The sequence below is a fragment of the Hemitrygon akajei genome, chromosome 6 (genome assembly GCF_048418815.1).
Source record: "Hemitrygon akajei chromosome 6, sHemAka1.3, whole genome shotgun sequence".
NCBI classification, from domain to species: domain Eukaryota; kingdom Metazoa; phylum Chordata; class Chondrichthyes; order Myliobatiformes; family Dasyatidae; genus Hemitrygon; species Hemitrygon akajei.
The window spans coordinates 99,882,649-99,908,243 of NC_133129.1; the positions used below are offsets into that span (position 1 = coordinate 99,882,649).

At 47.9% G+C, this 25,595-nt stretch overlaps 1 protein-coding gene across 1 annotated transcript in view; it reads right to left on the reverse strand.

Moving 5' to 3' along the window:
* Nucleotides 1-25,595, reverse strand: part of LOC140729824 (uncharacterized) — a 168,385-nt gene that overhangs the window by 53,597 nt on the left and 89,193 nt on the right. The window contains exons 23-29 of the mRNA XM_073050036.1: nt 24,638-25,126; nt 22,832-23,761; nt 21,826-22,732; nt 21,200-21,786; nt 19,187-21,016; nt 18,827-19,087; nt 5,624-5,737 (exon numbers count right to left, since the gene is read on the reverse strand). Coding sequence (XP_072906137.1) covers nt 5,624-5,737; nt 18,827-19,087; nt 19,187-21,016; nt 21,200-21,786; nt 21,826-22,732; nt 22,832-23,761; nt 24,638-25,126 — 5,118 coding nt within the window. The remainder of the gene's footprint in view (nt 1-5,623; nt 5,738-18,826; nt 19,088-19,186; nt 21,017-21,199; nt 21,787-21,825; nt 22,733-22,831; nt 23,762-24,637; nt 25,127-25,595) is intronic.

The window sequence follows — 25,595 nt, forward strand, 5'->3', positions numbered from 1 at the left end:
TGGTGACCATGTCCAGAAGGCCGTGGTTCCAGTCGGTGTCAGTGTCAGAGTCAGAGGCGGATGGGTCTTCGGCCTGCTGAAAGCCTGAGAAGTCGAAGTCTGAGGGGACGGGGTCCGGACGGGAGGCGGTCATTGTCGTGGGCTGCAGGCGCGCGACCCTGTGATCCTTCTTGGACGCAAGGAAAGAGAAACGGCGGTTGGAGGCGTGAATCCGGCGGAGAATGAAGTGTAGGAGAGGTCCATGGCAGACGGGGGAGAGCAAGGCCCGCAGTGTGGCAGACAGAGGGACAGGGCCCGGAGGTATCTCCGTATGGCGGTGAGCGTGGCTCAGAGGATCCGGCGGGAGCAGCGGTCAATAAAACGGAGGTACCTGGGATCCTCGCTGGGCCCGAACTATGAGGCCTGGAACCAGAGCCGGAATCCCTGTGGTACAAGATGGTGGTGGAGATACGTTCCCAAAAACGAGATGTGGCTGTGGTACCATGTCTGGGTCAGGACATGATCGAAGATCAGGTTATTCATGAGGTAGGTGACTTGGTGAGTGAAGTGAGAGAAGCGTTGACTTGGCTGTAGTTTCTGATGAAACAACTACAGTACAGATGTCGAAGAACCCCAAGAAAGCCTGTAGCTGTTTGAGGGAGCACGGTTGAGACCATTCAAACAATGGCAAACTCTTTCTCTGGGTCCATGGTTATGCCTTGAGGGGAAAGGACATTAGCCAGGGAGGAAATAACTGGGGTTTGGAGCTGGCATTTTTCTGAGTTACAGTACAGTTGTCTTGAGGAGATGCTGAAGGGCTGAACAAACATGACAGTTGGAGTCCTGGGAAGTTCTTGGAGAAGATTAGGATGTCATCAAGGTAGATGAATGCATACCTGTGTAGCATTCTCAGAGAGTCTCATTAATGAGAGCTTGGACTGTTGAAAAGATCGAAAGGCATCTCCAAGTATTTGCTGTGGCCAGTAGGTGTCATGAATGTGCCTTCCACTCTTCTCCCTGTCAGAGATGGATCAGGTTGTACGTGCTCTGTAGATCCAGTTTTTGAAGATCTTGGTCTCGTGGAGGGTTTCAAATGCACTACCATCAAGGACAGAGGGTAGGAGTACTTCATGGTAACTTTGTGCAGTCCACAGTAGTCAATGCAGAGATGAAGACCCCTCCCCCATCTTTCATTTTGACATAGAATCCTGCACTGACTGGGGACAGGGATGGGTAAATAAAGTCACACTGTAGCCCTTCAGTGATGCAGTGATTCACGGCTTTGGTCTTAGGTGGAGAGTGAGAACTGATGGCCTCAGGAAGGGCTGGTATCCAGGAAGTGGTCAGTCATCTGATCTGTGAGGTGGCAGGGTGCTGGCTTTCTTTCTACTGAGGGCAATGCTAAGTTGTGATATTCCTGTGGGAGTTTGGTGAGGTAGAAGATTTCCTCCATTTCCACAGATTTATGGGTTGAAGTCAACTGGGTTGTAGGCAGGAGGTCCGACAAGTGGTTCGCCAACTCAGCAGTGCACCTGACAAACAGGTGAAGAGGGTTGTGACTGGTGAGTCAGGAGTAACCAGGATGAGAGGAGTGTTGGGCGAGTTGATCAGGAGGAATTGATCACGGTGCTCTCCAACTCTGATGTGCACAGGCTCTGAATATCCAAGACCCAAGGGACATCAGTCAATGACCATGGTGTTGATGTGGTGAGAGTGAGGTTCGGTAGGGAGTTCAAGCCGCCTACAGAGTCCAATCTAGAAATCTGGTGGAGCTACTTTGGGAAAATTTGCTCTTGTGAGAGTTGAGGAGGAGGTTACATGAAATAATTCTTCTTTGACAGAATGCAGGAATGGTGTTAGCTTGGCACATGCAAAGCTGAAAAAGGAGAAGAAAACAGAACCGAACCAAATAGAAAATACCAGCAGCACCGGCAGGGATAGACCTTCAATTTCTGTAAAAGCCTGCTCCTTCATCAAAGCCATTATCATCTGGAAACTGGGTGTTTGCAGTAGAACATTTGAAGAGTGATGGAAAGCAAGATGTTTTTTTGTGGTTGTAAACTGAAACATGGTGGTGTTCTGAAGACCGGGGTGTCATCCGGTCTCTTACAGGTGCAGTACCTGCATTCCTGAGACTCAAGTCACACATCACTGAAGCGAATACAGGTTAACAGTTTGTGGTCCAACATCTCCTGTCACCCAGCCTGTCTTTATCTCTCATGTTGACCTGAACTATCTATTAATTCTAACTATTATGTAAATTAACCAAGATCTGTACTACTCTCTAACCAATTACCCTACTAGAGCAACTTTTGCAATCTCAGTTGACAGCAATTTCAGCTGCAGTCTTTCCAGTTTACAGAAACTCAAAGTTCAGAATACATACAGTATGTCAGCATATACAAGCCTGAGATTCATTTTCTTGTGGGTATACTCAGTAAATCTAATAACCTTAATAGAATCAATGAAATCATGCACCAACAGAGCGAACAAACAACCACTGTGCAAAAGGCAACAAACTGAGCAAAGACAAAGAAAGAAAAATAAATAATAATAAATAAACTGTTCAGTGATGGGGCAAGTAAAGTTGAATGAAATTATCCCTACTGGTTCAAGAGTTTGAGGGTTGAGGGGTAGGAACTGTTCTTGAACCTGGTGATTGAGTCCTGAAACTCCTACACCTTGATAGCAACAGCAGAAGAGAGCATGAACTGGGTGGTGGGGGTCCCTGATGATGGATGATGCTTTCCTGTGACGGTGGTCCGTGTAGATGTCTTCAGTGGTGGGGAGGGCTTTATGTCTGTCTAAATACTTATATATACAGTTCCTTAGAATACCTTCCCATAACTTTTCCACAACTGATGTCAGACTCGTTGGCCTATAATTTCCTGGTTTATGTTTAGAGCCTTTCTTGAACATAAGAGTGACACTGGCTATGCTCCAGTCCTCTGTTACTTCTTCTTTCACTAAGGATGATTTAAAAATCTCTGCTAGGGTCCCAGCAATTTCTCTACTTGCCTCCCATAGCATCTGAGGGAACACCTTGTCAAGCCTCATTTCTTTTGACTCAGTGTCCATCTCCTGAGTAAATACATATGCAAAAATATCTCAGATCTCCCCTATCTCTTTTGGCTCCAAACATGATTACCATTCTGATCTTCTAGAGGACCATTTCTTGTCCCCTTTGCTCTTGAAGTATTTGTAGAATCCCTTTAGATTCTCCTTCATTTTGTCCGCTGGGGCAACCTCGTGCCTTCTTTTAGTCTTAAGGATTCTCTTGCATTTCTTATATTCTATAAACACTTTATTTGTTCCTACCTGCCTACACCAGCTATGTACCTTTTTTTTCGTAACCAGGGCCTCAATATCTCTTGAAAACCAGGGTTCCCTACACTTGTTATCTTTACCTTTTACTCTGATAGGCACATACAAGCTTTCTACTCTCAAAATTTGAATGCATCCCATTTACCAAGTACACCTTTGCCAGAAAACAGCTTCTCCCAATCCACACTTGCCAGATCATTTCTGATACCATCAAAATTGGCCTTTCTCCAATCTAGAATTTCAACCCACAGACCAGACATACTTTTTGCTTATTTACTTTGAAACTAACTAGATGCATAGTGTTCCAAACTTCTGACACCTGCGGTATCTCATTCCCTAATAGCAGGTCAAGTACTTCCACGGTATGGGAGTCCCAGTCAATGAGGAAAGTTAAATTCACCTAGTATAACAACCTTAAGTTTCTTGCAACAGTCTGCGATCTCTCTACAAGTTTGTTCCTTTAAATCCCTAGGGCTGTTGGGTGGTCTGTAATATAGCCTTATTTCTCAGTTCCATCTGTAACACCTCACTAGACAAGTTCTCCAGTCTGTCCCAATTGAGCATTACGGTGATATTTTCCCTGACTAGTAACGCCCTTTAATCCCCCTTGCTCTGTTGTGTCTAAAGCAAAGGAACCCCAGAATATCGAGCAGCCAGTTCTATTCTTCCTGCAACCAAGTCTCACTCATTGCTACAATATCATAATTCCATGTGCTTATCCATGCCCTGAGCTCATCTGCTTTTCCTGTGATATTTCTTGCATTGAAATATATGCAGCTGAGGACATGAGTCACTCTTCTGATTCCTAACTTTGTCTGAGGTCTTACCAACATCTACCTCCACAACCTCCCCACTAACTGTTCTGGCACTCTAGTACTCGTTCCCCTGCAACTCTAGTTTAAACCCACCATGCAGCATTAAAAAACCTTCCTGCTAAGATAACAGCCCCGTCTCCATTTCAGGTGCAAACCATCCTTTCTGAACAGGTCCTACCTTCCCTGGAAGAGAGCCCAATGATCCAAAAATCTTATGACCTGCCTCCTACACCAACTCCTTAGCCAGGTATTAAACTGTATAAACCTCCTGGTTCTGGCCTCACTAGCACGTGGCATGGGAGGCAATCCCGAGTTCACAACCCTGGAGGTCCTGCCCTTTAACTTACACCTAGCTCCCTGAACTCCAAATGCAGAACCTCATCGCTCCTATCCATGTCATTGGTATCTACATGGACCATGCCACTGACTATTCACCCTTCCACTTAAGAAAACTGAGGATTCAATCAGAGATCCCTGGCACTCAGGAGGCAACATATCATCTGGGATCCTCATTCCTGCCCACAGAACCTCCTGTTTGTTTCCTAACTAACAAATCCGCTGTCACCACAGGGTGCCTCTTCTCTCCCCTTCTCTTCTGAGTCACAGAGGTAGCCACAGTTCCTCTATGACTTTCCTCTGTTAGGTCAACCATCCCTCAACAATATCCAAACTGATATTCCTGTTGCTGAGGGGGATGGCCACAGAGGTACACTACACTGGCTGTTTAACACCTTTCCCTTTCCTGACTGTCGGCCAGTTTTCTGCACCCTGTATCTTGGGTGTAACTACCTCTCTAAATGTCCTAACTATCAGTCCCTCTGTCTACTGAATGATCCGGAGTTCATCCAATTCAGGCTCCAACTCTTTAGCTGCAGGTAGATGCACTTTTCACAGTTGTAGTCAGCAGGGACATCTTCTTTAGTAGCATGTATCTCCACTCCACAACCCAGAACGTTCCTCACCCAGTGGATAATGAAACTTTGCGTTCATTACAGAAGGACCTATAAAGGCTCAGCCACTGGGTATGTTCATGTAAGGGGCTCTGGAGAGTGTGGATACTCAGAAATTGATTACATTTTTAATATGAAGAGACTTGGGGAATGAGGGTAAATCAGAGAAATAGCACAGAGCCATGATGTTAGTTGCCAAGTTGCCTACTCTTCTTCTACTGAATGTACAATAGATGTCATTCAGATTCACCAGGATCCTCCTTACATGTAATATGCTCACAGAAGTTACATGTATTAATTTTGTTCTAATGGATTTCCCAGAGTTCTGCTCTCTGCATCCATATCACCCAACTGTATTTAACACCAGGTTGAAATTCCATCATATAACATGATTCAATAATTAATAACACTTCTACGTAGGAGCAGAGTAGAGTTAGAAACTGTTCTTTCATTTACTGGGCTTCAGGATGGAGGCAGGTTGATCTTTGTATGGTCTGTATAGCAAGAGACAGCAGGACAGTCAAAACAACAGCACCAAACTCACAACATACTCACCAACTTCAATTTCATCATCTATATGTTCACAATAGGTCCCTTCATAGGGATCGGGGCAATCACATTCATCGTCATCATCATCCCAGGTCCCTCCATTCTGGCATGGATTTTTTTCTGTATAAATAGATCACAAGTTTTATATGGGCATTTTTTTGGATTGAGCTCACATTGCAAGTACTTCCTACAGACTGAAAACTGTACTGCACCTGAACAGATGCATCAATCTATCTTTAATCTGATGTTATGCACCAGTCTTCTTGGCAGGAATATTCAATCATACAGAAGGTCCAAATTTCACACAATGGCTGACAGCATGGTAGTGTAGTGGTTAGCACAAAGCTTTACAGTACCAGGGACCCAGGTTCAATTCCCACCACTGCCTATAAGAAGCTTGTACCTTCTTGCCGTGACCATGTGGGTTTCCTCCCAGCACTCTGGCTTCCTCCCACAGTTGAAAGACGGAACAGCTGGTTGGTTAATTGGTCATTATAAATTGTTCCATAATTAGGCTAGGGTTGATGGATGGAAGGGCCTTTTCCACACTGTAATCTCAATAAATAAATGAATAATGTGTGTAATGAAACACCTGGTCTACACCTTGTACAGGGAACTGAAAAGAAAATCAGTGGAGCTGCAAATGCTGAAGAGGGAATGGAGAAAAGGATTGTGTTGGGGCATTGGTGGAGAGAGGCTGCTCTTGTTTCATGCTTGTTATGGCTGTGCTCGGGAGTGAGAGTGGAGAGGCAGTCAGGAGTGGGCCTGGGAATGTGAACATTGAAAGGAGATTGTTTACACAAAATGAATTCACAAGAATGCAAGCCCGTATGGTGTGGGAGTGGGTGGGGGGGGGGGGGTGGGGTGCTACTGCATAAAATTGAAAACAACTGCAGAGAGTTGTAAACTCAGTCAGCACCATCATGGACACTAGCCTCAAGTCTATAGTACTTAAGACATCTTCAAGCTGCAGTGCCTCATAAAGGCGGTGTCCATCATTAAGGGTCTCCACCATGTCCCCTCCTCATTACTACCATCAGGAAAAGATACACACACAATGATTCAGGAACAGCTTCTTCCCCTCTGCCATTAGATTTCTGAATGAACCCATGAACACTACCTCACTACTTTTTTATTTCCACTCTTTGCCACTGTTTATTTAATTTAAATCATTAAAAAATAAATTATTTTTTCTCACCCCTCGTGGGTGGTGTGTATGTGTATTTTCCCCTCAGTCTCGGGTCCTCTGCCAGAGAGTTGGGAGCGTGAGGGTTCGGCGCAGTATCCTTGCTCTTCCTCGTAGTGCTCCGAGATCTCAGATATTGTTCCCTGGATTTGTTGGAGCCACTCTCCCTGTCCAGGTGTTACAACTCTTAAGTCTTTCTGTCACCCATGGCATTAGTCTGGCTTTAACATTCCACATCCCTTCTATCTGCTCTTTCAAGCCCTGCTATTTCTCCAGCTTCCCATGTTCTTCCTTCCTGATGTTACTGTCATTCTGGATTGCCACATACATTACAATTGCTTTCTTCTGTTCCTTGTCCAGTATTACTACGTCTAGTTGGTTGGCCAGTACCTGCTCGTCAGTCTGTGTTTGGAAGTCCCACAGGATCTTAGCTCTGTTCTTCTCCGCTACCTTCTCGGGTGTTTCCCATTAGGACAATCTTCTCGAGTGTCCAATCCATACTCAGCACAGATGTTCCTGTACACAATTCCTGCCATTTGGCTGTGCTGTTTAGTTGGCCTCAGGGGCCATCTTCCTGACATACACATGGATGTTTTACAGTTCTTCCAGGACTGTGGCCTCAACAAGTCCAAGTCTTCATTTCTCCCACATTCTTTTCCAGTTCCTCAGTTTTGGTTGTTTCAGGTTGGTATTTTGTTGCTTTGGAGTGCATTTGTTCGCTTGGCCTCTGCATCCTTGGTGTACCTCTGTAGTCTGGTAGCCAGAGCTGTTAACCATTGCTTGGCAGTTGAAATATTGGTAAATGTACTTCCACTATAATTTTATTCTGGTGTATGATCCCTGATGAATGATAACATTGCATGGGGCAGTAATTGCATGACATTCACCACAATTTTCATTCCTTCATCAGAACATTCCAACTTTCCTGTTTGGTTGAATAGAAATTATACTGACCCTAGATGTATGTTGCTGATTGAAGGTGGCCTTCTTACCGTTACCCATGCATGCTGAATTATGTGGTCATTAGCCAGAATTAGCTAACAAGCCGAGTTTATTACTAGCACCAATGAGCGGTTAACAAATTAAACCTGATTCTGAACTCCCCTACCCTGCTCCAAGCTATGCTGACAGTCCTTAAGAATGCTTTTCCAGATGTGAGTAGGTCCTCATATCCTAGTTACCCTCTTGTTTTTAAAGTATACATAAACTGGCTTGGGATTCTCTTTAATCCTGCTTCCCACAGACCTTTAATAGCCCCTTTTAGCCTGAATTCCGACCAGATGGCCTTTAAATGAATCTTACATCTAAGCCACTCCCACCTAAAACAGTTGTAATTAGTCTTTTCCCAATTCCGGGAAATGGTACCACAGCATAAAAGCCAGGACCAACAGGCTCCAGGACAGCTTTTCCCACCAGGCCATCAGACTGATTAATTCATGCTGACACAACTGTATTTCTATGTTATATTGATTATCCTGTTGTACATAATATTTATTATAAATTACTATAGTTGCACATTTGGACACAGACGTAACGTAAAGATTTTTACTCCTCATGTACTCCTCCTTTTACTCCTACCGTATGAAGGATGTGAGTAATAAAGTCAATTCAACTCAATTCAATACCTCCTTCCACTTCCCCACCCCCTGCATACAAAGTCCATAACAGTGTTGCTGAACAGAGAGATCTTGGGATCCAAGTTCATAGCTCCGTGAAAGTGGCTACACAGATCAATAAGATGGTTAAGAAGGCTTATGTGAAGCTTGTTTTATTAATCAAGACATTGAGTTCAAAGTCAGAAAGTTATAATTTTATAAAACTCTGGTTAGGCTATATCTGGAGTATTGTGTACAGTTCTGGTTGTCCCACAATACAAGGGATGTTGAGACTTTGGAGAAAATGTAGAAGAAGTTTACTAGGCTGCTAACTGGTTTAGAGGGTATGTGCTATCAGGAGAGACTGGATAAACTTGAGCTGTTTTCTCTGGTATGCCAGAGGCTGAGGGGAGATCTGATAGAGGTCTACAAGATTATGTGAGGCTGGGAGTATCTGTTTCCCAGGGTTGAAATGTCTAATACCAGAGGGTATGCATTGAAGGTAAGAGGGGGTAGGTTCAAGGGCGGTGTGAGGGGTAAGTTTTTTTACTCAGAGACTTGATGGATACCCAGAATGCGCCGCCTGGTATGCTAGTAGAGGCAAATATATTAGAGGCTTTTAAGAGACATTTGGATAGGCACATGGATGTAAGGAAGATGAAGGGATATAGACATAGTGTAGGTAGGAGGGATTAAAGTTTAGGTGATTTTGATTTGCTTTTTCGCTGTTTTGGCACAACATTGTGGGCCGAATGGCCTGTTCCTCTGATGTACTGTTCTATGTGCTATCCTTATACTTAACTATTTGAAAACTTATGGAGTTAGAACACAATTCCCAAATGCTCTCTCATGGAAACTCCAATTGCCTGGCCAAGCTAATTTACTAATACATTGTCCAACATGACTCCTTCTGTAACTGGATTGCCTGCAAATTATATTAAAATCATTAAATACATCAACAAATTCTGTCCCACTGAATCCTCTGGTACTAGGGAAGTGCCTGTCAATATTGAGGAAATTTCAGCCCAGGGAAACAAATACCACCTGTCTACTTTATCTATGCCTCTGATAATCATATAAACCTCTATCAGATCTCTCCTCAGATCCGAAACTCCAGAGAAAACAACCCAAGTTTATCCAGCCCCTCATGATAGTACAGTCCTCTAAACCAGGCAGCATGCAGATAAACCTCCTCTGCTCCCTCTCTGAAGCCTCAACATCCTTCCTATAATGGGGCATGCTTCCATCATTTTGTGAGTGTTACTCGGTATTTCCAGCATCTGCAGAACTTTTTGTATTCATATTCATTAAATTTTTATTTCTGTCTTTACTTTTAAATTTGCTTGATCTAATCTCTACCTTCTCCTCAAATCCTTCATATGCTGATCCTATTATTCTGGTTTCCACCCTACCACACAAGTTTAAACACCCCCTAGTAGTCCAAACAAATTTCCTTGCAGGGACATTCTTTCCCCTTCAACTCATCCTTTCTGTACAGGTCCCATCTTCCTTGGAAGAGATCCCAGTGATCAATGTACCTGGGTGGCAGGGAGGATACACGTCTCTACCAAAGGAGGTGTAAGGTTCTTCCCTCCACTAGTCTGCAGGTCACCCTTGGGCAAGGTGTTGCACCTGCTTAGCTCCCCCCAATCAGCCTCATGTGAAGCCACGGGAATGGGTGATGGATGGTCGTGTGAGCAGCTGGTGTGTATCACAAGTCCTGGTCATGTGACCACTAACACCAGGCAGACAATCTCTGAAGAGTGTTGATAACACTGGACTTTGCTTCCTGAATACTTTTGGTGTATCTTACAGATAATGGACTGCTGTTCGTAAAAATCACTGAGAAATGTCACCATCATGCATCAATTTTAAAAATTGTATATATTTGTTATTTCAATTCATAATTCAAGTCAATTAAAATGTTGCCCACATTGAAAAGTTGAAAAGTTTTCTTTCTTGTCCAGGCATACCTGGGTATGCTGAGGCAGGGCAGATGCTGCATGGCAGGAAAGGTTTTAGAAAGGTTATTAAAGCATCATGCACACACCGCTCTATGCATTGCATTTGCATGTACAGTATATTGGTTTGCTATCACATTGTGCAAGCTCTACGCACATTGCATATTGTGTGTAATCATTATAATAAAGGAATTGTATTTTCAGCAGTATTTGTCATAGCAAAATAATATCACCAATGTTGCAAAAGTCAAGGTACTTTCTGTGGCGAGTATACACTTAAATCTCAAAGACTGAGCATGAATCCAGTCTTCCTTCAGACATGAGGCCTGTGCTACATGACGATAATCTTCCAGTACCGAAGCCACCAAAGACATTGAGTCTAGAGGAAGCGGACAAAGATGTCATGATGCACAGGCCAGGAAAGGGAAACAACACTGATACTGATACAGATATTGAACCCTTTATGTTGAGTGAGCCTCATCCGATAACTCACTCTGAGTTAAATGACCTTAGTCAGAGACTTGGGTTTGTCAAAGGCATTAACTGAATTACTGGGTTCAAGACTAGGATGGAATCTACTGTCACCAGGCAGAAAACCTTTCATGAAAGATTTTGATATATGAGATAGATGTTTCTCAGAATAACTGATGCCAAGATTGAGGGAAGTACTTTTGTTGGTCCACAATTCAAACAGGTCATCAATAACAGGAAATTCGAAGAACTTACAGTGAGACTGAAGAAAATCGCAAGGAAGGCATTCAAATACATTGAAAATTTTCATGGCAACTACAGAACCATGTGCAGGTGGTTGACAACATACTTCAAGCATAGAAAAACATGAAGTGCAACTTGTCACTAAAGATTCATTTTCTGCAGTCCCATTTAGACTTCTTCCCTGCAAGAAAGACTCTTCTTCCTCAGAAAGCTGAAACAGGACAAACTCCCACAAAAGCTGTTGCTTAACTTCTACAGAAGCACAATTGAAACCATCCTGACCAACAGCGCCACAGTGTGGTATGCCAGCTGCACAGCCGCTGAGTGACAAGACTTGCATCGCGTGGTGAAGGCGGCCCAGCGAATTGTCAGGATGGAGCTCCCAGGACTGGACACCATCTACTCCAGCAGACTCAGGAGGAAAGCAATCAGCATAACCAGAGACACCACACACCCCGGCCACTCCGCTGCTGTCCAGCAAAAGGTTCAGGACACTAAAGGCCAGAACAAATAGACTGAGGAACAGCTTCTACCCCAGAGCTGTGGCCTCCATCACACCACTCCCACAGAACAATGACTGAAACTGTGAGCACACACAAGGACTCAAATACTCGCACTAACTGCACTTTGTGCATTACTGTGATATTCTGGTGCTGCTGCAACTTACTTTCTGCTACTTATCTATTTAATACTGTTTTTCTATTACTGTCTTGTTTTTATCTATCTCTTTGTTTGATTGCCTGAGAGGAAGCTAAACAGAGTTTCATTGTACCTATGTATAATGACAATAAAGATCATTCAATTCATTTCAAATCTTGGTGATGTCAGTGATGAGCATGGACATTGCATTGTGGAGAAATGGTATCAGGGCAATTGGAATATATCAATGCTGGCTGATTATTGTTGAACACTTAAGTGAGAAGCCTCAGACACCAAGTGCAAATGAAAATCATCAACAAAACATTTTAGCTTAGTTGAACTATTGCAAAGCATCAGCACTTTTATGCAATTAAAGGCATTATATTCATTAAAAGTTAACTGCTTATTTCTCCAAATTCCTACATGATACAAGTAGTCAAAATTATATTTGTTTTCAGCTTCAAGTGGTTTATCATAACAAAAACTTTTAGAAAAAAATTTGTTGTCCTGTGTAATGGCCGGGGTTACCTGTCTTATAGAGACACTGCTCAGAAGAAGTCAATAGCAAACTACTTCTCCGGAAAAATTTGCCAAGACCAAACCATGGTCAAAGCTATGATCACCACATCACACAACACGGCACATAATGAATGAGTGAATGATCTGAAGCCCACACTCCTGCACCAGATCCTTAGCCACAAATTTAACAGTACTACTTCTCTATTTCTTGTTCCCACAGAACATAGCACAAGCAATAATCCTGAGATTACAATTTTGGAGGTTCTGCTTTGCAGAACCTTGTTTCTCTTCCTGCCTTTATCATTAATGAACCAAGACTTCTCTCGGCTTATTTGCCCCTTTCAGAGACATCTTTGGCCCTAGCCCAGGGAGACAACACACCACCCTGGAACCTTTTGGATGCTATTCTGTGCCCTTGTCTGTGATGTTCCATGCCACTGTTGTTCCCTGAGTCCTCACACTACCCTGTTGTTCAACAGAGACAGTCATTGTGCCCCCAATATGACTGAGGGGCTATCCACTCACAACAGTATACAAATGGATGCTTTCACTTGAAAGGGAACAGCCACAGGAGATTCCTGCTCTACCTGTCTTCCCTTCCTGGCACTGCACATGCACCTATCTGACACTTCGGTGTCTCCACCTCCCTGAAACTCCCGTACCAACCACCCTCTGTCTCCCGTGAGTCCAAGTGATGCATGCAGCCTGAGAAGAGAAATGGACATACTTCCTGCAGATGTAACCATATAACCATATAACAATCACAGCACGGAAACAGGCCATTCCGGCCCTCCTAGTCCATGCCAAACTCTTAATCTCACCTAGTCCCACCTACCCGCACTCAGCCCATAACCTTCCACTCCTTTCCTGTCCATATACCTATCCAATTTTACCTTAAATGACACAACTGAACTGGCCTCTACTACTTCTACAGGAAGCTCATTCCACACAGCTATCAGTCTCTGAGTAAAGAAATACCCCCTCGTGTTTCCCTTAAACTTTTGCCCCCTAACTCTCAAATCATGTCCTCTCGTTTGAATCTCCCCTACTCTCAATGGAACAGTAACAATGTAAACAGCAGAAACTCTGCAGATGCTGGAAATCCAAAGCAACACAAACTGGATGCTGCAGGAACTCAGCAGGTCAGGCAGCATCTATGGAAATTGACAAACATTCCATGTTTCAGGCCGATCCCGATGAAGGGTCTCAGCCCGAAGTTCATTAATTTCCGTAGATACTGCCTGACCTGGTGAGTTTCCTCCAGCATTTTGTGTGTGTTGTTAGGGACATTTGTACTCTCCCTGCACTCCCACATCTCACAGAAGGAGCATTCCACTGACTGCCATTACTACCCCTTCAGTAAACTAGTTGGGCTTGAGTAGAGGGATGTAGTGTGAATTTGGATTTTTAGAGGGCTAAGCTGTCATATTAAGGTCTAGGCCAGGGGTTCCCAACCTGGGGTCCATGGACACCCCTGCTTAATGGTATTGGACCATGGCATAAAAAAGATTGGGAATCACTGATCGAGGCAAAGAATATTAGTATGAATGGTTATTGCATAGAAGACAGAGTTAGAATAAATGGGCCTTGTTCAGCTAGAAGGATGTTACTAGTTGATTACCCCAAGTATCAGTTCTGGGGCCTCAATTTCTTATAACTTACATTAATGACTTGGGAAGAGGGAGCAGAATATAACATATTTTAGTGTGCTTAATGGCACAGAAATAGCTTTGTAATGAGGATGTTTTCACTCCGCAAGAAGATCAAAGCAAAACACACAAAATGCTGGAGGAACTCAGCAGGCTAAGCACAATCTAAACAGTTGACGTTTTAGGCTGAGACCCTCCTTCAGGTCCGAGAGGGAAGGGGGAAGATGCCAAAATAAAGAAGGTGAGGGGAGGCGAAAGTGGCTAGCTAATAGGTGATAGGTGAAGCCAGGTGGGTGGGAAAGGTCAAAGGTTGGAGAAGAAGGAATCTGATAGGAGAGGAGAGTGGGCCTCAGGAGAAAAGGAAGGAGGGGGGACCCAGGGGGAAGTAATAGGCAGGAGAGAAGAAGTAAAAGGTCAGAGTGGGGAATGGGGGGGGGGGGGGGTTGAATTTGTTTACCGGAAGGAGAAATCGATATTCATGCCATCAGGTTGGATGCTACTCAGACTCAATATAAAGTGTTGCTCCTCCACCCAGAGGGGGGCCTCATGGCAGCACAAGAGGAGACACGGACTGACAGGTCAGAATGGGCATGGGAATCAAAATTAAAACGTTTGGCCACTGAGTGTCTCACTTGTGGCGGATGGGGCGGAGGTCCTTGATGAAGCGGTCCCCCAGTTTACAACAGGTCCCTCCCGCGTAGAGAAAGCCACTTCAGGAGCTCCAGACGTAGTAGACGACCCCAGCAGATTTGCAGGTGAAGTGTTGGAAGGACTGTTTGGGGACTGAATGGAGGTGAGGGAGGAGGTGAATGGGCCAGTGTAACACTTAGACCACTTGCAGAAGTAAATGCCTGGAGGGAGATTAGTGGGGAGGGACAAATGGATAAGGGACTTGTGGAGGATTCAGAAGCTGATGGGGTGGTAGGTGAGAACAAGAAGGACTCCAGCACTGTTAAGGCAACAGGAAGATGGGGTGAGCACAGATGTATGGGAAATGGAGGAGATGCGAGTGAGGGCAGCATCAATAGTAGAGGAAGGGAATTCCTTTCTTTAAAGAAGGGGTTCAGTTTTGGTCACTCCATTTATAGGAAGGATGTGGAAGAGAGGGTACACAGGAGATTTGCCAGGATGATGTGTGGACTAGTGAGAATATCTTATGTGGGTACGTTGAGTGAGGTTTTCTATGTTGACCATCCAAAGTTCAACATGTTGTGCATTCAGATATACACTTCACACCACTGTAGTAACTTGTGGTTATTTGAGTTACTGTTACCTTCCTGTCAGCTTGAACCTGTCTGGCCATTCTCCTCTGACCTCTCTCATTAACAAGGCGTTTTCACCCACGGATCTCCTGCTCACTGGATGTTTTTTGTTTATCACACCGTTCTCTGTAACCACGAGAGACTGTTGGGCTTGAAAATCCCAGGAGATCAGCAGTTTGTGAGATAGTCAGCCAATCCCGCCTGGCACCAACCATCATTCCTCTGAAAGTCACTTCAGTCACATTTCTGCCCCATTCTGATGTTTGGTCTGAGCAACAACTGAACCTCCTGATCCTGTCTGCATGCTTTTATGCATTGAGTTGCTGACGCATGATTAGCTGATAAGATATTTGCATTAATTATCAGGAGTACAGTGTACCTAATAAAGTGGCCACTGAGTGTAAGTGATGCTTTTCAGGACTTTTGTCACTGTCCTGTGCTTGGACGCTCTCTCCCATTGATGAAGGCTACATTGTTTTTCTATTTCCTTGCTACCTAAGCGTTCCCGTTAGGTTGCAGTGCATCTCTGCCACATCTCCCAATTTTCAGTTCACTGAGATAAAATGAAAGGTGATTTATCGGAACCACTAATTCTGTTTCTCATCTACAATTCTGTCTGACTCACAGATCATTTCTGTATTCAATGTTTCATGTCAGATTTCCAAACATCAACATTTGCTTTTCAATACTGGCCAAAAACAAATCATTTAAAAAAGCACTTGAGTCTCCCTATGATTGGAGAGAGGAGCTTTTAATCAAGGGGATCAATTCTTACCTCAGTTGGTGTGGTTTTTGGGTCTCCAGTTTCACTCCAGCTGCCTCTGCTGGTTTTGCATGAGAGGAGTCATTCTGAATCAATGTCCAACATGACAGACAACTTTCCTTTATGATACCATTAGACCCTAAGTCTTAGAAGCAGAATAAGGCCATTTGGCCCATTGAGTCTGCTCTGCCATTTCATCATGGCAGATCCATTTCCCTCTCAGCCCCAAATTCCTGCCCTCTCCTGTTATCCCTTCAGCCCTGACTAATCAAGAATCTATCAACCTCTGCCTTAAATATACCCAATGACTTGGCCTCCACAGATTCACCACTCTCTGGCTGAAGAAATTCCTCCTCATCTCCATTCAAAATCTGAGGCTGATACACAACTGAGGGACTATCATGGTGAGTGTTTCTGAGAACTGAAGGGGCAGCAAGTCCATGTGAACTGGACAAAACTGCCTGAAGAGGTAAATGTGGCTTTTGGACTGTCTATGGTAAATTTTGCATCTGTGTTAGAAGGGATTGGAACTTCAGTAACTGAGTAATGATGAGTATGGAAAGGGAAGGTCAAGTGAAGAGTGTCAGTAATGTAACAGCCTTTGCTTCATGTGTGAGTGAGTAAATATTTTACAGGCTTGACATTTACCTCACCGTGTCTCGATAGGTTATGAAATTAATTGCTCCATTGCATTAGGGATTGTTACTACTGGAGGAACCAAATGTAACCTACACTTGCTAGTTCTTCCACTGGTGGTGTAAGTGGACATTCTAGCCTTGGCCCAACACATGGGACCTCTCTCCACATATATTTCATAAACACGAATTCTAAGTTCCTCTGTGGAAATTGGGAAATACTCTGCCATTGTGTAAAATCTGCCATTAAGGGCTGATGCTCTTCTGAATCCATGTGAATTATGAACTGTAAAATCAACTATACAAAACTAAACGGAAAGTAAATTTTATAATCAGATCACATTGTACAAGTTAAACAGTGTAATGGAGACCAACTTTAATCATGAAAGGCACCCCAAACAATCCTTCCAGGTGAGGCAACACTTCACCTGCCACTCTGCTGGGGTCGTCTATTGTGTTCGGTGCCCCCAATGCAGCCTCCTCTACATTGGTGAGACCCATCGTAAATTGAAGGACAGCTTCATCCAGCACTTCCACTCCATCTGCCAAAAGTGGGACTTGCCAGTGGCCAAACATTTTAATTCCTACTCCCGTCCCTGTTCCTGTCCATGGCCTCTTTTTGTGCCAAGATGAGGCCACCCTCAGTGCAAAGGAACCTTCTGGATAGCTTCCAAACTGGTGGCATGTATATTGGTTTCTCCTTACAGTAAAAAACAGTCCCCCTCCCCTCTTCTTCTATTCCCTACTCTGTCCTTTTACCTCCTCACCTGCCTGTCATCTCCCCCAGGATTCCCTGCTCCTTCCCTTTCTCCCATGGTCAACTCCCCTCTCCAATCAGATTCCTTCCTCTCCAACCCTTGACCTTTCTCACCCACCTGGCCTCACCTATCACATTCCAGCTAGCCTCCTACCCTCTCACCTTTTTATTCTGGCTTTTTCCCCCTTTCTTCTCAGTCTTGAAGAAGGGTCTTGGCCTGAAATATTGAATATTCATTTATGTAGATGCTGTCTGACCTGCTGAGTTCCTCCTGCATGTTATGTATGCATGTTGCTTTGGATTTCCAGCATCGGCAGACTTACCCTTGTTTATAACAGACATACTGCTGGGTGTACTTCACCAACTGGAATGCTGCCCCCAATGTGAGATCAGAATCGAAGGAAAAGTGAAGGTGATGGAAATCTAGTAAAAGCTGTTGAAGTTTAATCCAAACATTAGCTAATGCTGTCTAACCTCCCTAATGTTTCTGACATTTACAGTTCTATTTTATGTAGAGCATAGAACAGTACAACACAGGAACAAACCTTTTGTCTTACAATGTCTCTGTCAAGCATGATGCCAAAGTAAATCTCGTCTGCCTGCACATGATCTCTATTCCTCTATTCCCTGCATATTCTGTGCCAATCTAAAAGCCTCTTAAATGTCAATATCATCTGGTTCTAGCACCGCCCCAGGTCAACCCCTCCACACACCTCCCACTTTCTGTGTAAAAAGACTTGTCCTGGTCCTTTGAACTTTCCCTCTATCAGCTTAAATACATGTACTTGACACCTCTGCCCTCTGACAGTCTACTCTAATTGATTCTATAAACTTCTACTTGGTTTCCCACAGTTTCTGAAGCTCTACGTTTGTCAAACCTCTGCTTATAACTCATGCCCTCAAGTTCAGGCAGCGTTCTGGGAAATCTTCCGCATCCTTTCCAAAGCCTCCACGTTATTTCATGATGGGGTGACAAGATTTGCATACAACACTCCAAATGTTGCCACATTACTCTAGATTCTTTTGCTCAGTGTCCTGATCAATTAAGGCAAGCATGAGGTACACCCTAACACCCTTTCTACTTGCTTGGCCACTTTCACGAAGCTATGGACATGGATTCCAGGATCCGATCCAATTATACATCATTAAGTGTCCTGCCATTAGTCACCTACTTTGCACAGACATTAGACCTCCCAAAATGCAACACCACTCACTAGCCTGGTTTAAACTCCATCTTCTAATTCTCAGCCAATATTTAAGTGAACAAAATCCTACTGTAACCCTTTATTATTGGACATCTTTAATCTCAATGCTGCATATTTTACCATCAATATTTGGTTGAACATATTCAGGTTTTATTAATGAGGCAACACAGCAGTTTGTGACTAATAAACAACACCAGAAATATTGAAAACATCCAGTTTTGGAGAAAGTGAAATTCTATAATTCTATAATTCAGGACAGGATGATGCACAAATCAGACTGTTTGCAGTGACATGAACAAACTACATAACAGAATCAACAATTACCTGGTCTTTTAATTGTGGTGGGACGTACAGTGGTCCGAGGAGTTGTACCAGCTGTCGACAACACCTGTTTCTCGGTTGTTGAGGAGGAGGTCACTGTGGATGTCGTGAGGCTTGTCGAAGTATCTGTGGTTGGCACGTTTGATGTACTGCTGGGTTTACTTGATAAATCTGTTGAAGTCCTCATTGGTGTACTGGTCACCATAGTCGGTGTACTGGACTCTGTTGTCGGTTTGCTGGACTCTGTGGTCAGTGTGCTGGACTCTGTGGTCAGTGTACTGGACTCTGTGGTCGGTTTGCTGGACTCTGTGGTCGGTGTACTGGACTCTGTGGTCAGTGTACTGGACTCTGTGGTCGGTGTACTGGACTCTGTGGTCGGTTTGCTGGACTCTGTGGTCAGTGTGCTGGACTCTGTGGTCAGTTTGCTGGACTCTGTGGTCGGTGTGCTGGACTGTGTTGTCAGTGTGCTGGACTCTGTGGTCAGTGTACTGGACTCTGTGGTCAGTGTGCTGGACTCTGTGGTCAGTGTACTGGACTCTGTGGTCGGTGTGCTGGACTCTGTGGTCGGTGTTCTGGACTCTGTGGTCGGTTTGCTGGTCTCTGTGGTCAGTGTTCTGGACTCTGTGGTCGGTTTGCTGGTCTCTGTGGTCAGTGTTCTGGACTCTGTGGTTGGTTTGCTGGACTCTGTGGTCAGTGTACTGGACTCTGTGGTTGGTTTGCTGGACTCTGTGGTCGGTATGCTGGACTCAGTGGTCGGTGTGCTGGACTGTGTTGTCAGCGTGCTGGACTCTGTTGTCAGTGTGCTGGACTGTGTTGTCAGTGTACTGGACTCTGTGGTCAGTGTACTGGACTCTGTGGTTGTTGTGCTGGACTCTGGGGTCGAGGTGCTGGGTTCTGTGGTCGACGTGCCGGACACTGGGGTGAACGTGCTGGACTCTGGAGTCGAGGTGCTGGGCTCAGGGGTCATTGTGCTGGACTCTGCAGTGCTTGAGCTGGACACTGCGGTCAACGTGCTGGACTCTGCAGTGGTTGTGCTGGACTCTGGGGTCGACGTGCTGGACTCTGGGGTCGATGCGCTAGACTCTGCGGTTGTTGTGCTGGGCTCTGGAGTCGACGTGCTGGACTCTCTGGTCGGTATGTTGGATTCTGTGGTCGGTGTGCTGGGCTCGGCAGTTGTTGTGCTGGGCTCTGGAGTCAACGTGCTGGAATCTGCTGTTGACGTGCTGGACTCTAGGGTCAACGTGCTGGACTCTACGGTGGTTGTGCTGGACTCTGGGGTGGTTGTGCTGGAATCTGGGGTCGACATGCTGGACTCTGCAGTGGTTGTGCTGGGCTCTGAGGTGGTTGTGCTGGGCTCTGGGGTCGACATGCTGGACTCTGGGGTCGACATGCTGGAAACTGCGGTCGGTGTGCTGGAATCTGCTGTTGAAGTGCTGGACTCTGGGGTCGTTGTGCTGGAATCTGCTGTTGACGTGCTGGACTCTGGGGTCATTGTGCTGGACTCTGGGGTTGTTGTGCTGGACTCTGGGGTCGACATGCTGGAAACTGCGGTCGGTGTGCTGGAATCTGCTGTTGAAGTGCTGGACTCTGGGGTCATTGTGCTGGAATCTGCTGTTGACGTGCTGGACTCTGGGGTCATTGTGCTGGACTCTGGGGTTGTTGTGCTGGACTCTGGGGTCGACGTGCTGGACTCTGGGGTTGTTGTGCTGGACTCTGGGGTTGTTGTGCCGGACACTGGGGTCGATCTGCTGGACTCTGGCATTGTTGTGCCAGACTCTGGGGTCAATGTGCCAGACTCTGGGGTCGACGTGCTGGACTCTGGGGTTGTGCCAGACTCTGTGGTGGTTGTGCTGGACTCTGGGGTTGTTGTGCTGGAATCTGGGGTGGTTGTGCTGGACTCTGGTGTTGTTGTGCCGGACTCTGGGGTTGTTGTGCTGGACTCTGGGGTTGTTGTGCCGGACTCTGGGGTTGTTGTGCTGGACTCTGTGGTGGTTGTGCTGGACTCTGGGGTTGTTGTGCCGGACTCTGGGGTTGTTGTGCTGGACTTTGGGGTGGTTGTGCTGGACTCTGGGGTTGTTGTGCCGGACTCTGGGGTTGTTGTGCTGGACTCTGAGGTGGTTGTGCTGGACTCTGGGGTTGTTGTGCCAGCCTCTGGGGTCGATGTGCTAGACTCTGCGGTTGTTGTACTGGGCTCTGGAGTCAACGTGCTGGACTCTCTGGTCGGTATGTTGGACTCTGTAGTCGATGTGCTGGACTCTGTGGTCGGTATGTTGGACTCTGTGGTCGGTGTGCTGGGCTCGGCAGTTGTTGTGCTGGGCTCTGGAGTCAACGTGCTGGAATCTGCTGTTGACGTGCTGGACTCTAGGGTCAACGTGCTGGACTCTACGGTGGTTGTGCTGGACTCTGGGGTGGTTGTGCTGGACTCTGGGGTCGATGTGCCGGACACTGAGGTGGTTGTGCTGGACTCTGGGGTCGACGTGCTGGACTCTGGGGTGGTTGTGCTGGACTCTGGGGTCGACGTGCTGGACTCTGGGGTGGTTGTGCTGGACTCTGGGGTTGTTGTGCTGGACTCTGGGGTGGTTGTGCTGGACTCTGAGGTGGTTGTGCTGGGCTCTGGGGTCGACGTGCTGGACTCTGGCGTCGACATGCTGGAAACTGCGGTGGTTGTGCTGGAATCTGCTGTTGAAGTGCTGGACTCTGGGGTCGTTGTGCTGGAATCTGCTGTTGACGTGCTGGACTCTGGGGTCATTGTGCTGGACTCTGTGGTCAGTATGTTGGACTCTGTGGTCGGTGTGTTGGACTCTGTAGTCGATGTGCTGGACTCTGTAGTCGATGTGCTGGACTCTGGGGTTGTTGTGCTGGGCTCTGGAGTCGACGTGCTGGACTCTCTGGTCGGTATGTTGGATTCTGTGGTCGGTGTGCTGGGCTCGGCAGTTGTTGTGCTGGGCTCTGGAGTCAACGTGCTGGAATCTGCTGTTGACGTGCTGGACTCTAGGGTCAACGTGCTGGACTCTACGGTGGTTGTGCTGGACTCTGGGGTGGTTGTGCTGGACTCTGGGGTGGTTGTGCTGGAATCTGGGGTCGACATGCTGGACTCTGCAGTGGTTGTGCTGGACTCTGAGGTGGTTGTGCTGGACTCTGAGGTGGTTGTGCTGGGCTCTGGGGTCGACGTGCTGGACTCTGGGGTCGACATGCTGGAAACTGCGGTCGGTGTGCTGGAATCTGCTGTTGAAGTGCTGGACTCTGGGGTCGTTGTGCTGGAATCTGCTGTTGACGTGCTGGACTCTGGGGTCATTGTGCTGGACTCTGGGGTTGTTGTGCTGGACTCTGGGGTCGACGTGCTGGACTCTGGGGTTGTTGTGCTGGACTCTGGGGTTGTTGTGCCGGACACTGGGGTCGATCTGCTGGACTCTGGCGTAGTTGTGCCAGACTCTGGGGTCAACGTGCTGGACTCTGGGGTTGTGCCAGACTCTGTGGTGGTTGTGCTGGACTCTGGGGTTGTTGTGCTGGAATCTGGGGTTGTTGGGCTGGACTCTGGGGTTGTTGTGCCGGACACTGGGGTCGATCTGCTGGACTCTGGCGTTGTTGTGCCAGACTCTGGGGTCAACGTGCTGGACTCTGGGGTTGTGCCAGACTCTGTGGTGGTTGTGCTGGACTCTGGGGTTGTTGTGCTGGAATCTGGGGTGGTTGTGCTGGACTCTGGTGTTGTTGTGCCGGACTCTGGGGTTGTTGTGCTGGACTCTGGGGTTGTTGTGTCGGACTCTGGGGTCGATGTGCCGGACTCTGTGGTGGTTGTGCCAGACTCTGCGGTCGAAGTGCTGGACTCTGGGGTAGTTGTGCTGGACTCTGGGGTTGTTGTGCCGGACTCTGGGGTCGATGTGCCGGACTCTGGGGCTGTTGTGCCAGACTCTGGGGTCAATGTGCCAGACTCTGGAGTTGACGTGCTGGACTCTGGGGTTGTTGTGCTGGACTCTGGGGTTGTTGTGCTGGACTCTGGGGTGATTGTGCCGGACTCTGGGGTTGTTGTGCCGGACTCTGGGGTTGATGTGCTGGACTCTGGGGTTGTTGTGCTGGACTCTGGGGTGGTTGTGCCGGACTCTGAGGTGGTTGTGCTGGACTCTGTGGTGGTTGTGCTGGACTCTGTGGTGGTTGTGCCGGACTCTGAGGTGGTTGTGCTGGACTCTGGGGTCGATGTGCCGGACTCTGGGGTTGTTGTGATGGACTCTGGGGTCGACGTGCTGGACTCTGGGGTCGACGTGCTGGACTCTGGGGTCGTTGTGCTGGAATCTGCGGAGGTTGTGCTGGACTCTGGGGTGGTTGTGCCGGACTCTGGGGTCGACGTGCTGGACTCTGGGGTTGTTGTGCTGGACTCTGCGGTGGTTGTGCTGGACTCTGGAGTGGTTGTGCCGGACTCTGGGGTCGACGTGCTGGACTCTGGGGTTGTTGTGCCGGACTCTGGGGTGGTTGTGCTGGACTCTGGGGTGGTTGTGCTGGACTCTGGGGTTGTTGTGCTGGACTCTGCGGTGGTTGTGCTGGACTCTGGAGTGGTTGTGCCGGACTCTGGGGTCGACGTGCTGGACTCTGGGGTTGTTGTGCCGGACTCTGGGGTGGTTGTGATGGACTCTGGGGTCGACGTGCTGGACTCTGGGGTTGTTGTGCTGGACTCTGGGTTCGATGTGCCAGACTCTGGGGTCGACGTGCTGGACTCTGGGGTCGTTGTGCTGGAATCTGCGGAGGTTGTGCTGGACTCTGGGGTGGTTGTGCCGGACTCTGGGGTCGACGTGCTGGACTCTGGGGTTGTTGTGCTGGACTCTGCGATGGTTGTGCTGGACTCTGGAGTGGTTGTGCCGGACTCTGGGGTCGACGTGCTGAACTCTGGGGTTGTTGTGCCGGACTCTGGGGTGGTTGTGCTGGACTCTGGGGTGGTTGTGCTGGACTCTGGGGTCGATGTGCCGGACACTGGGGTGGTTGTGCTGGACTCTGGGGTTGTTGTGCTGGACTCTGGGGTGGTTGTGCTGGACTCTGGGGTCGATGTGCCGGACACTGAGGTGGTTGTGCTGGACTCTGGGGTCGATGTGCTGGACTCTGGGGTGGTTGTGCTGTACTCTGGGGTGGTTGTGCTGGACTCTGGGGTTGATGTGCCGGACACTGAGGTGGTTGTGCTGGACTCTGGGGTTGTTGTGCTGGACTCTGGGGTGGTTGTGCTGGACTCTGGGGTCGACGTGCTGGACTCTGGGGTCGACATGCTGGAATCTGCAGTCGGTGTGCTGGAATCTGCGGTCGGTGTGCTGGACTCTGGGGTTGTTGTGACGGACTCTGGGGTCGATGTGCCGGACTCTGGGGTTGTTGTGACGGACTCTAGGGTCAATGTGCCGGACCCTGGGGTTGTTGTGACGGACTCTGGGGTCGACGTGCTGGACTCTGGGGTTGTTGTGCTGGACTCTGGTGTGGTTGTGCTGGACTCTGGGGTGGTTGTGCTGTGCTCTGGGGTCGACGTGCTGGACTCTGGGGTTGTTGTGCTGGACTCTGGGGTGGTTGTGCTGGACTCTGGTGTGGTTGTGCTGGGCTCTGGAGTCGACATGCTGGACTCTGTGGTGGTTGTGCTGGACTCTGGGGTGGTTGTGCTGGACTCTGGTGTGGTTGTGCTGGACTCTGGGGTGGTTGTGCTGGGCTCTGGGGTCGATGTGCTGGACTCTGGGTTCGATGTGCCAGACTCTGGGGTCGACGTGCTGGACTCTGGGGTTGTTGTGCTGGACTCTGCGGTGGTTGTGCTGGACTCTGGGGTGGTTGTGCTGGACTCTGGGGTTGTTGTGCCGGACTCTGGGGTCGACGTGCTGGACTCTGGGGTTGTTGTGCCGGACTCTGGGGTGGTTTTGCTGGACGCTGGGGTTGTTGTGCTGGACTCTGGGGTGGTTGTGCCAGACACTGGGGTGGTTGTGCTGGACTCTGGGGTCGACGTGCTGGACTCTGGGGTCGACATGCTGGAATCTGCGGTCGGTGTGCTGTAATCTGCTGTTGACGTGCTGGACTCTGGGGTTGTTGTGCTGGACTCTGGGGTGGTTGTGCTGGACTCTGGTGTGGTTGTGCTGGGCTCTGGGGTCGACATGCTGGACTCTGTGGTGGTTGTGCTGGACTCTGGTGTGGTTGTGCTGGACTCTGGTGTGGTTGTGCTGGGCTCTGGGGTCGATGTGCTGGACTCTGGGGTCGACGTGCTGGACTCTGGGGTCGTTGTGCTGGAATCTGCGGTGTTTGTGCTGGACTCTGGGGTGGTTGTGCCGGACTCTGGGGTGGTTGTGCTGGACTCTGGGGTGGTTGTGCGGGACTCTGGGGTCGACGTGCTGGACTCTGGGGTTGTTGTGCTGGACTCTGCGGTGGTTGTGCTGGACTCTGGGGTCGACGTGCTGGACTCTGGGGTTGTTGTGCCGGACTCTGGGGTGGTTGTGCTGGACTCTGGGGTCGATGTGCCGGACACTGAGGTGGCTGTGCTGGACTCTGGGGTCGACGTGCTGGACTCTGGGGTGGTTGTGCTGGACTCTGGGGTCGACGTGCTGGACTCTGGGGTGGTTGTGCTGGACTCTGGGGTTGTTGTGCTGGACTCTGGGGTGGTTGTGCCGGACACTGGGGTGGTTGTGCTGGACTCTGGGGTTGTTGTGCTGGAATCTGCTGTTGACTTGCTGGAATCTGCGGTCGATGTGCCGGACTCTGGGGTGGTTGTGCCGGACTCTGGGGTGGTTGTGCTGGACTCTGGGGTCGTTGTTCTGGACTCTGCAGT